This window comes from Notolepis coatsorum, assembly GCF_963971535.1.
Source record: "Notolepis coatsorum genome assembly, chromosome: 20".
In the NCBI taxonomy this organism is placed as follows: domain Eukaryota; kingdom Metazoa; phylum Chordata; class Actinopteri; order Aulopiformes; family Paralepididae; genus Notolepis; species Notolepis coatsorum.
Window position 1 is genome coordinate 8,494,399 of NC_140184.1, and position 13,399 is coordinate 8,507,797.

The 13,399-nt window shown below is 42.1% G+C and overlaps 1 protein-coding gene across 2 annotated transcripts in view; it reads left to right on the plus strand.

Moving 5' to 3' along the window:
- The window catches only part of arfgap2 (ADP-ribosylation factor GTPase activating protein 2), a 50,554-nt gene that overhangs the window by 11,299 nt on the left and 25,856 nt on the right, over positions 1-13,399 (plus strand). For both annotated transcript variants that reach the window (XM_084337490.1, XM_084337491.1), the window contains one exon: positions 13,011-13,142. In XM_084337490.1, the coding sequence (XP_084193616.1) occupies positions 13,011-13,142 (132 nt within the window). The remainder of the gene's footprint in view (positions 1-13,010; positions 13,143-13,399) is intronic.

The following is a 13,399-nucleotide window of genomic DNA, read 5'->3' on the forward strand; positions in this document are numbered from 1 at the left end:
CAAAAAAATAAGTCCGGTCCAGGTTTTACTTCTCGGGCATGCAGCTGGATACTATTGCATTGAGTAGGGTCATCTGTGGCACTTCCGTGACCGTGGAGAGCGAAGGTCCGTTTCTCAATGGATTTGTCATCTAGGAGGGTTAATAAACAAATTTAGCCGGGGTGTATTTTTTAAAAAGGCAGGGGAAATTCATGAGACCAAAATCCAAAATGGCTGCTGTGGAAATTAACTTTTTAATGGTTTGACCTACAATGATGCACAATACATGGTTTCAGAGCTTATTTTGATCAAGGAATACATATTTGGTGTTTATATAATGATTTGACCTATTGTTGACCTTCAAATGCAAGATGGCTGCCAATTTTGAGCTCCAAATGGGATCTTTTTCAAAATAGTCACAGAGCCTTCATATTAGGCTCTAATGAAAGCTCTGCTCATGATGAGTTGAGTTATGGACAGAGGGGATAGGTGGGTATCTTCCACCATACTCCATCCATCTGTGAAAGTCGATATCGGCATTAAAATGTGATATCAGAAAATATCTATCGGTTTTCAATTTTTTTTTATATATATTTTTTTTTACATTTCTATAACCTTTATTTACCCAGGCAAGCAAGTAAGAACAAATTCTGATTTTATTTATTGTCAAAAGTATGCATAATGTTGTGTTAATTCCACAACAAGAGATATGTAATGTTAATTACCTGAAATTATAAAATTTTGGAGGGGGGGGGGGGGGGACCCTGCATATATCGGTATCGGAAATTAAGAGTTGGACAATATCGGTATCGGTAAAAAAGCCAATATCGAGCATCCCTAATGATCACCCCTGTTTGCTTCAGCAGGGTGGGTTATTGGCCCCAGATGCTGTTTCCACAAGGTTGTCTGACTGCTTTGTCTGACCTCTCACCCTAGACCTGTATGTCCGGTTTGGTAAAACCTGCTAGGATTTTCCTCCTACTGGCATAGCTCTCAGGGTTCACTGAGGTACTCAAGCTCCCTTACCACTAGGGGTGCACCGATATATCGGTCGGGTATCGGTATCGGCCGATAAGTGCCTTGTTGACTGCTATCGGCCGATAAGCTCAAATGTGCCGATAGCAGTCGCCGATAAATACCCATCAATTTGTGTAGCGTCAAAAGGCAAAAAAAAATAAAGTTCACTCGCGACCTACCTGCACAACGCCCGCCGTCCCCCACACACACACACAAGCTACTGCATCAAAGTAACTACTTATGATTAACAAGGCATTCGTTTTGTGGCATTAACGTTATATAGTTAGTGTTACACGGACAATAACATCAGCATATTATTATTACCCATAGCAGCAAGGCATTACTCCGAGTCCGTTCATTAGCTACCGGGAGATGCAAGACTAACGTTACTGGTGAAAATGTGATTTGCGTTGGAATACTCCTTTGCCAACTTGCTGTACTTTGCTTGCAGGTCTGCAGCCATTATTGCTGCATTATGAATAGCCCAACTTTAGCCAAGGTAACGTTATGGCTAAACCTTTAACAATAGTTAACGCTAGCTTTCGGTTAGCTGTTCAATGCTATTAATAACACAACTCCCCGTCAACACCCTCTCTCGGGAAGATGGCATTTAAGAAAGTATCTGCTGTTAAATGACACAAACATTCGTTTTGTGGCATTAACCTTATATAGTTAGTGTTACACGTTCAATAACAAGCATATTATTTACCCGAAGATAGCAGTAAACAAGGCATTACTCCGTTAGTCCGTTCATAGCTCGGTTCCATTCCGTTGCTCATTCCGTACCCAACTACACATTCTGCAATCTGTTAATAAAGTTTTCAACCAGACAAATGTATAGAAAGGCTTTGTTTTATTATAACATTTGTTGCAGTAAAATCATTATGTCTCATTTAGTCATGCTGTGGAGCGCCGGTCGGCGGGCCGGGCAGCTAACGTAGCTACGTTAAGTGTGTTCTGCTCTCGCAAACGGAACAATGGCGGCATGCCCGAAAGTAGAAAAATGAATAAACGCTTGCCGATTGGTGGTAAGGACAGCAGGAGGTGGGTGCTAGCGGTGTGGTGTAATTGGCCGAATCGACTGTCAATCAAAATGGTTCCATTGCATTGGTTGAAAGCTCTGGTTGAGAGAATAGTATCCCGCTGCAGGCCGTAAGAATGGTTCCATTGCATTGGTTGAAAGCTCTGGTTGAGAAAATAGTATCCCTCTGCAGGCCGCAAGACGATACTGGGAGAGAGATGGTGATACCATAAACATATTTCTTGATGTTTCCTTTTTTTTAAGTAAAGAGGCCTACAAATACAAACATACACATACAAATATACAGTAGTTTCATTAAAAAAGAAAAAAAAAAAATTACAAATACTTATATACAAATATCGGTATCGGCCGATAGTGTTAGTTGAACAATCGGTATCGGTATCGGCGGCCAATTTTCATATCGGTGCATCCCTACTTACCACGACAAGGTGAACAGTCAAAAGGGAGGTGTTTTTTCTTTTTTTTCTTTTTATATATATTTTTTGTAACTTTTGTATAACTATGGTGCTTCAACAAATAGCACTCCAAAATAATAATTTATCAACTAGTAGCCTAATGGCCTTAACACTTTCAGTGCCAGCCATAACGTTGATTAATGTCCTTGAGTGCCATCATCCACTTCAATGATGGCATTAAAAACGCATAATCTATGTTTTAAATTATGGCTATGTGTCTAATCTGCCCGTCGCTTATCAATGACTTGTTTGCAGTCAATATTGTCGAAACGGATTGTTTTTTAATCGGTTCATATCCTTTTTATAGCATTTAGAAAAAGCTATCGTTTTCTCAAATTTCCGGAAAATAGAAAGATTCCCTCATAAACTGCATTTATTGGAATATTCTCGAATACACTAGACACGTTGTCATTTGTCGGCCTATTTATGAATCGTTTTCAAATAAACGCTAGATTATCGATAGTATATGTGTACTTATGCACGCTATAGAAGCGAGCTGAGAAATCGATTACCTCATTTCCTCAACATCACACACACGCACACACACATATATATACACATACGGGACACGCTGTTATCTCAGTGAAGACAGCTCTGATTATCCTAAAACTGGTAACATAGACTCCTTACCTTAGATCAGATGTTCTCCAAAAAGATTATTCCAATTCCTGATCGCCATTCCAAATATCGATCGCGTTTATTGATTGATTATTGGCTGCTGTAAATATATATTCCAGGCTGCTTTCCGTTCCTGCGATCACTTCCCTCGTCATCAGATCCCTCGCCAGCATAATGGAGCGAGGAGGCTCCCCCTCCACAGATCCACCAGTATAATCGAATGGCCTGCAGTTACACAGGGATAGACGATAGGGGGCGGTATTTTCCCATCGGAGCTCCTAGAGGGGCTGCTGTACCAACGGGAGACTCGGTTGATGAAATATGAATTCAGATCGCTAATAAAAAAATCAAACGAAAATTTGCGTCGTCGGCACTCGACGGGGGGCATGAAAAGATGACAACACGTCGCCGGCACTCAAAGTGTTAAGGGCAGATTTGGAGGCAACAGCATCTCCCTCTGGCTGACACAGCAACTGAACCATGTAATGTCAAACTGAAAGTATAATTGTTAGAATAAAACACACTAATGTTCACATCACAATATAAAAAAAAATAAAGGAAATAAGGGTGGAGAGAAAAGGCTGGTAGAAAACGCACACAGAGTAGGGATGGATATATCCCTAAAGCTAAGCAGACTATATAACGTAACAACTTGTTGTTGATGGATGATGAGAACCGGAAACAGAATCACTATTCTTCATCAGAATCTGTTGATTCTCCACACTGACTCCATTCATCATCACTGCTACTCTCATCTGAGCAGTCATGAGATGTGAGCTGCTGGGGCAAGGAGGGAAGGGTATGACGCACTGGCCGGCACTTCCCATTCACTAGTTCCCAGCCGTGACCAATGGGGAAGGATGTTCTTGAAGGTTGTAATGGAGCTCGCAATATGTAATGTAGTTTGTCCTTTCCACATGAAGATCCAAGGAGTCCTCATCAGGTGGGAGACGAATCGTACACTTCTTCTTCAATTTGTGCCACTTTGAAGCTCTGGCCTGGCCACACGTAACATCTGCACTCTCAGCGTAAACAATTGAGAGGACAAATGCTTTCATATCCGCTCTCACTTCATCTTTCAACTCCAGACTCTCACCCACTCATCCCAGGAGCTCTCTTGCCTCAGGAACAACCATCACCTTCTCTAACACCTTTTTCTTTCCATGGCCATAGAAGCCTGAGGTGTGGTCACTGCCAGTGATCACATGAGAGGTATGATGTCTGCAACCTCTTCAGAGAGCATTGCATGGCAGTTGATAAATGTATTCTTGCGCTTGATCAGCAGATCACCTCTGATTTGTTGCGAGACATAAGCTGCTTGGACAAACACGTCTTGTGTTTCCGCAGTCTAGAACAACAGGTCCAGTGTAGTTGGTCCTCACCTTTGCATAGGCTGAGAGCAGCATTGTACCATGATTGTCTACACGAGACAGTGCATGTATCACAGAGCGAGCACGCTGCGGAGCTGACCCATCCACTGGTGGATCTACCCTGGGACGAGCAGGTGGCTCGCTCTTGCTACCAGGGGGCATCTGTACTGGCAAACCTTTGTCAGTTCTGCACACTTCTGCTTTAGCTGTGCAGAGATTTCCTTCTTCTTGGTGAGCGTTTCAGCAGTCTCTTTGCCTGGTTTCTTTTCATAGCACTCTGGCTGCACGTACATGACTTTGTTGGATGGGCTCCTCTAGAGTCACCTGTCATAGTGTCAATTTTGAAGTCATTGTCGATGTTCACGATAGCTGGCTTGCTGTCTGCGATCTCCTGTGGGCAGGTTGCTGATGCCTCCACATCCATCAGAGCCCAGTGGTCATAGAGGAGCAGTGTATCTGCATAGCTGATGCAGACACCACTCTTGTGCAGAGTGTCTACCAGATCTTTACTCCTTGTCATGCCATGGACATTTACGCCCAGGTTGATAGCAGTGGTAGTGCGCTGTCCAGTGATGTGGTACTGGATCATGGAGGCCAGACTGAGTGTGGCTGGGCTGAGGTCAGCAGTTTTTCTCTCCGGCTGTTTTAGCCAAGTCAAAAGCTTCAACAGCAACTCGCTCAACTGTTCGCCTTCCTCAAGATGATCAATGCGGCGGTTAGGTGGCCGAGCGGAGATCGCGTTCGTCACCAGCCCCGGAGCTGTGAGCTCGATTCGCCTGTTCGAATCCAGCTCACAGCTCCGGGGTTGTCACCAGCTTGGCTGGCCGTCTGCACTGATACAATTGGCTGTATCAGAGGGTGGGAGAAGCTGGCGGGGTGGGTCCGGGTCGTTGTAAACAGCGACTCCTACAGTTCGGTCGGGGCGCCTGCTAAGCGCGGATTGGACGTGAGGGGGATAGTGTGGTCCTCCCACACGCTACGCCCTCTCAATGAGAATCCGCGCTGCCAGGTGAAAAGAAGCGGTGATTGGCTGGACGTGTGTCGGAGGAAGCACGTGGTAGCCTCCACTCTCCCAGATGATCTGACTGTGGGGGGTAAGTGCGCAGCGATCAGGAAGGGACTGGGAATTGGCATACGACTAACATTGGGATGGGAGAAAATCGGAGGAAAATGGAGGGGGAAAAAGACCAAAAAAAAAAAAAAAAAAGATGATCAATGCGAGGTGGCCAGGGAACAGTAGGACTATCTTTTCTTTGATAGCCGTGGTGCCAAGTTCTGGAGGAGCTGCTCATCGCCAAGAGATGACACTGCAGCTCATATGTAGTCACCACCACCCTCAACATCATAGACTCACTCGCTCTTGTTAAGTTCACTCCTGTCTTTGAAGCCAATTTTATCTTGATACTCATTAATGAGCAGACTTTTGACGTAAGATGATTTGACCTCGCCCACTGGATAGCCATAGTCACTGACGATGCGTCTGTGGTCTGCTAAAAGAGACTGCAGTGAACGGATCTCGCGCTCATCAAAGATGACAGTATCAACATGTCTAAAGAACCAATTATTTGCCTCTGAGAGAGACACACTCTGGAGATGCATAGCATCATCTGTCTTGAAGACTGTGGTGGATATGCTTCATCCAACAGGCATAGTGGTACATTATATAATTTGCGTAAGGATCTGACAGTGCTGTCGTTGACTCAATTAGTCGTGTGATACGATCCCTGAGCTCCTCATCTTCTATGATGATTGTGTGGCGCTTGAAGGAGCGCCATGCTGACTGTGTGTTGATTCTTAACAGCTTGCCTTGTTTCCTGTTTGGGTGGGATAATGTATAGCTACGAGGTCATTGTCGCAAAATAATTGACCGACACGGAGTTTAGAACACCGATGCGCCTCGCCGAGGTGTTTTAAACGTCAGTGAAGGTAAATTATTTTGCGACAATGACCGGGTATAGCTATACATTATCCCGCTTATTACATGGCTAACTTACTAACAATATACCTAATTCATTTTACACCATCGACAAGACGAGATCAAATGCAGACGCAGTTGTTCTGTGGCTCTTGTCAGCCCAAATAAAGTGATTATTATTATCGCCGGCAGGTGTGTCTGATTGCACTGAAAGTGTGTCAGTGGGCTTGATTGCTCCAGCTGCGAAAAACAATAATCACCGGTGGGATTCCTGTCAAGTTCATTCTGATATATTGATTTATTTCCATAATACAGTTTTAAAACCCACAAAGCAGTTTACTCAATAAAGTGTCTTCATATATTAGCCTGTTATAGTCAGATTGCATACATATTTACCCATTTTCTTCAATATGGGGAACAGCATGAATGAATATAATCCTATTTTCGATTGAATAAATAGGTATATTGTGTCTTGGGGCCATATGGGGACATATAAAATAAGGTTTGATATGGAGACTGGTTATGATAAGTTAGTAATGAAGTTCAAAACAAAACTGGATAATAATCCTTATTTTTTTGGGGTGGTTGGTACTGAGTTACACAGCGGGTCCATTCGGACCCAGAGTTTTTGTTAACACCAAAGTAAGATAAATAAATAAGCAGCGCACAAGGGTTAAATTCAGCTCAAGCAACTAACCTTGCTAGCTTTGCATACAGAATACTATTTTATGTTAGGCTATAGTGCAAAATTTTTTTTGGTTCATTATGAAAATGTGATGGGATGAACTGGACACCATATTCTCAGTAGCCTACCCTATTTAATGGAAAACCGCAAATCAGCAACTGTTGTTTACACACAAACATTGACTTTATTGACCTCAGAGATAACTTCTGTGTACTTATACTGTATATTATTCAACTCATCATGAGCAGAGCTTTCATTAGAGCCTAATATGAAGGCTCTGTGACGATTTTGAAAAAAATCCCGTTTGGAGCTCAAAATTGGCAGCCATCTTGCATTTGAAGGTAAACAATAGGTCAAATCATTATATAAACCAAATATGTATTCTCTGAAACTATGTATTGTGCATCATTGTAGGTCAAACCATTAAAAGGTTCATTTCCACGGCAGCCATTTTGGATTTTGGTCTCACAAATTTTCCCTGCCTTTAAAAAAAAAAACACACCCCGGCTAAATTTGTTTATTAACCCTCCTAGATGACAAATCCATTGAGAAACGGACCTTCGCTCTCCACGGTCACGGAAGTGCCACAGATGACCCTACTATGGGGGGACTGGGAGCATTGTGGATTATCGTGTTTTGGACTATAACGTTGGATCAATGGATGCGATTGATATTTGGAATGGCGATCAGGAATTGGATTAATCTTTTTGCATGACATCAGATGTGAGGTAAGCAGGCATTAACGCGTTCAGTCTTGAGACGGAATTCCGTCAATTTGATTCGGAGTCTGATGGATTTCCCGTCAATTGGCTACCAGATTGAAACTAAATTGAGCCAATCGGAGGTGTCAATATCATGAAAAAGGGCATTTCTTCCCTACCGCGGCTGCGCCAAGCAGAGTCATGGCGAGCAATAATGGCAGGACGCACGCAGCGACTCGAGAAATGTATAATACCGTAATCGCAAGATACATTCAGACTGTAGGATCAAAATAAATGGATTTATGGACACATTTATGCCCGGACCACAAAGCTTATTGAAGGGTTAGCGGAGGCGCGACGGCTCTACCGGAGTCCGTCAGCCTGTTATATGAAAATGTAATAATACTTAATAGTAGAAACGCATGTCAGAAAACATGAGTCTTACGACAGTCTCCTTTTTTGCAGCCTCGCGCGTCAATTCTCTCCTTGTTTACCGACGTCACATCCACCACCTGCTTGTACTAACGTTACGCACGCCTGCTATACCGATTAGCTAACGTTAGCTAATAACGCTAATGGAAGGAGTAAGCCGGCCACTAAAAAGAAAACCCACCGCGGTGTTCTCAGACGAAAAGGATGAGCGGCACCACCCAACAAAAGAAGTTTCGAGAGGAATGGAAGTTTGAAAATAGCAGTGTTTCAAGAGACTGGCTAGGCTACAGTATGATGCGGGGGCTGTAGACAGTGGCGAGTTGTTAACTTGTTCCGTGTTCCGCAACAATGTCAAAAAGAAAAACAGAAACAACACATTTGTCATTGTCGTGTTACTTCACAGTACAAATACGTGAGTCCTCTGCTGTGGTTGTGACGAGTATCCTTTATTAGCTTAACTCCGTAGCAACATCACACAGGTGTATCTATAGACAGTCTCCTCCCCACCGTATATTCTCTCCCCACCGTATGTATCTTTTTTCTCCCACCCACCCCCCCTAATGTACAGTCTCCTCCCCATCATAATGTATATAATCTGTTAGGAACTGTACATTGGATTATCGACGAAACCGAAACAAGTAGGCTCCCTTAAAACGCTAACGCTATTAAAAAAAAATATATATATATATATACAGTGGAGGTTAAAATAAGAATATGACTTGGCCTGAAAAAAAGGGTTCAGTCAGGAGATTTTTTTTGCTTTAATCCCTGGGGTAAGGCCTTTATGTTACAAATCTTGGGGTAATCAGATGTTCCTTTCTCCGCCATCGGAGTGTGTGAGTTTCGCGCCGACCAAAGTACGGAGACGCGATTCTTCAGACCCCGCTTCTCTTCGTACATGAGGACACATATACTATCGATAATCTAGCGTTTATTTGAAAACGATTCATAAATCAGCCGAAAAATGACAACGTACATTGATAAGCGACCGGTGTATTAGACCCATAGCCATAATTTAAGATATAGTTTAAGCGTTCGCAAATATCCCTGTCCTCCCATTGATTAAAGCGCTGGCAATCTAGACCTAATTTCCCGAAAGGGACGGGGCACGCAATGTGTTAAAGTAGAATAAAATGGAATATATAAACTAAATTTGAATAATAAAATAATAAAAAAAAAAATTATATACGGTACATACAATGTTCCAGTGTCTGCCGTTTGTAATTTATTTTATTTTTTACAAAAGCACATACATCCAAACAAATACTAGGTGCTGGACAGAAAAACACTTGCATGTGAAAAATACAGTCCGTACACTAGATGATGCTCCCATGGACATTTGTCGGTATTACCACCACATGTGACGTTTCCTGCATTTGCATGTGGTGGAAATACAGATAAATGTGTACGGGAGCATTATTTAGTGTGCGCATTATCTAGTGTGCACATTCTACTTTTCAGATTTTCTGCCCTTTATAATCACTCAACCCTGCAAAGTAAATTTTGGTTTGTGAAGAAGGGGGGTGTATTCCAATTTGTAGGCCAATTCAATCCTTCTACTGAAGATATGACACTTAAAGGTGTTCCTTTTTTACTCAGACATTCTATAGTTAGTGTATTTTTAGTTGAAATGTCCATGCTGCAATTTCAAATAATAACAATGAATGGTGCAGTAGCTATCGGTAGAGTAGAAAGTATATATAATGTGACATTATGTAGTACCTAATAGTTTATGCCTGGCAGTGGAGAATGTGTTATTCTACTGTCCCATCAGAATCAAGGTCCAAGTAGTTTTCACATACAAGGAATTTGATTTGGTCGTTTTTGGTGCGACATTAACCCTTTAATCGCCGTTGACGCTGGAACACGTCATTCCCCGCCATGCTTATTCTGCCGATGACGCTGGACAGCGTCTTTGATATCAATATTTCAAAAATCTGTGATCGAAATCATATTTCTCCCCCGGAGACATTATATGTACTGGTGAGCCCCTGTCAACTCTCTAACGGTTCAAGAGCGCCATCTGGTGGCGGATCGGCAGATCGCCCAGGGAAGAAACAGGGAAGTGGAAGCTGGTGCTCATTTCAATTTGGTCCGATCACTCGCTATAGGTCCCGGGACTCGAGCTCGACACAATGGATATCGATCCGTTGCCAATAACTCGATAAACAACATGATTTGGACGTATATACTATTATACAACCTGGAAATGGATCGGGTATTTCTACATCCCATAATAGAAAAAAATCTGTTCCACGCTCATCTCCCAACGGCGAGAGGAAGCTACGGTGAGTTTCAGCGTTATTTTGTAATGTCTTCTATACTAACCATGATCATATCACCCACACTAGATTAATGATATAAAGTTGCCCACGGAATTATAAACGACCCCCCGCCCATCCGGTCAACATCAGATCATACGTAGTAACTTCTAGAAGTACGTGCAGTTGACATTTTTTATCTCGTGCCGATTGCTATCAAACTGTATACAATCATCAATATAATGCATTTGGGGCTATAAATCACGTTCTGGAGAAAGCTGCAGAAAACGATAAAAACATACTTTAGACCGTATTTTAGTATGAATATGTGAATGAAAAAGTATAACATTGCTACACCCTGAACAATAGATATAGGACTTTGAATGGGCCATGGTAATGTCAATTTAGCAATACAATTTAAAAAGTTATAGCCCTGCAAAGAAGGGGAACTTCTCCATGTTAAATAGGGCTGGCGAGGGCTGGTAAATTATGAATTTAACCCCGGCGATCAAAGTGTTAACGGACGGACAATTACGGTAGAATAAAGTAAAAAGGTGGAGTAAAATGAAAATGGAATATGAACTAAATTAAAAATAGAAGCACAATAGACTAATAATATAATTACAAAATAAAAATAGGATGGGAATAAAAATAGGCCACGGCTGTACAATTGTGCACAACAGGGTTAGAAATTAACTTTTTTTTTCAAGGGCTTTTTTTGCCCCCCTTAATTGATTTTCGGGGGCTTTTTTTTGTATTTCGGGGGCACTGCATTTTTATGATAAACGGTAGGTGTGGGACCGTTCACAAAATGGACGGTTCGGTTCGTATCACGGTTTTGGGGTCACGGTTTTCGGTTCGGTTCGATATACATTAATTTTTATAAAAAAAAAAAAATAACACTCAAATCTAAACATGCTTCTCATTTCTTCTCATTCACATATAAAAAAAGGTTTACAGTGTTACAGTGTTTACAGCCTTAAATAATGTTTGGCACACAAAGACCGAACTGACTGAAAAATATAGGCTACATTTGTCAAAGTATTAACTTAATGCAAACAAACAATATGCTCAGCCAGCACTAGACTTTCCTTAAACACAAAAAAACAATGTCAACCATGTTTAAATTCCCTGATTGTTCCCTTGTTCTTAATGGAAAGATTCGTTTTCTGCTTGAAATTATGTATCTGTCTACATTTATTTAGACTAACATTATTTAAATATTGAGTGCAACTGTGGTGGATTACGTAATTCGTTGAGTTGGAACTATCTATGGGTTGGCGCCGGGTCCCCACGGACATTTTAGCGTGTGGCACCTTCAGCTCCGGTAACGTTAGGAGGAGTTCATAACATCAACAAGCAGCACGAAAGCAGCAATAGTCCCGGTTGGAGTTAGTAAAACACAGTTGTATGTTAGCCTTCTTGGATGTTGACTAAACGCCTATCATTGTCTTTAAACACCCCGCCTCTCAGACTCTCATTTCCTCCTCTGCTAGGCTGCTAGCTAGTAGCACTAGCTACGGTAACATTTCGTTGACTATTAGCTGGGGCTAGTGCTACCATAGTTCAACATGCGTTGTGTAGTACAAACTGCTAACGCTATGGCAAGATGTGTGTAGGCCTATGTAATGTTAATGGCTATGTTTTTAAAGTCGTAATGAAGATTGATTTATATTGTGCTTGCCATTTACACAAACTGACTAGCACCTGGCTGCAGTGCTAGTGCTGCTGCTGCCTGCAGCCAGTGCCCCCCTCTCCCGGCTCCGCCAAATGAAGTTTTTTTTATTTGCGCGTCATCTGAACCGTACGACACACAGACGCTCCATTACCGGATAAATATATATATATATAATTGTAAACTGTCGGGGGCATTTTGTGCCCCCCTTAACTGATTTTCGAGGGCATTTTGTCCATTTTCAAGGGCATTATGCCCCAAGCCCCCGTTAATTTCGAACCCTGGTGCACAATGTATACCGTAATTCCTCTAATAGTAACCGGGTCTCAAATACAAGCTGGGTCTCTATTAATGGCCGGGTGCGCTCTTGAGCTAAGCAATTATAAGCCGGCCTCCTAATACAAGCCGGGTTACTAATATACTGAGCTGCATACTGAGCTAGTTACTTGATTTCACTTTGTAAACGTTGAAATAACCAGTGACCACCTGTAATTGCACTGTTTACTATTTCATACAGTACTTGGTTTCAATAAATGAACCCAGTACATTTTACTGGGTTCAAACTGACACAAAATGTTGATTTATTCATTATGATCCGTTTGAAAATTTGAAATATAGGCCTCCCTCTTATACAGGTCTCCTCCTAATAGAAGCCTGGTACCCGCTACAGTTGAAACAAATACAAGCCGGGGTTACTATTAGAGGAATTACGGTATACAGTAATTAGACAAAATAAATAAATACATGAATCACGTATTACCATAATTGTATGTTAAAGTAAGAACGAACATGAATAAGACGAGACTGGACGAAGCTCCTGTCACACTTTGTTCTCCTGACATGTCTCTCTTAACCTGCAGCGTGGCCTCCATGCGCCTGGCCTACAAAGAGCTGGAGATCGACAGGAAGATGGAGGAGAAGCAGATCCAGAACATGGAGGGGAAGAAAAGGGAACAGGCCGAGAGACTTGGCATGGGCTTCGGCAACAGGAGGTGACGTTTTGTTCTTCCGGGTTTTTGGGTTCTTTATGGGCGGAACTTTATGGGTCCTTGAGGCAAATCTGTAGAGGGAGGATAAACGGGATGCCTCTACCAAGTTTTGCATCAATCCGACGTACACGGCGTGGGACTTATGACATTTCAAAATTCACGTTTGACCTTTTAATAATTGGGAGAATTTTCATGGAGAGCATATTTATGCACACGACTTCCAATATATGGGTCCAATTTCATGTTGCTACCATTTAAAA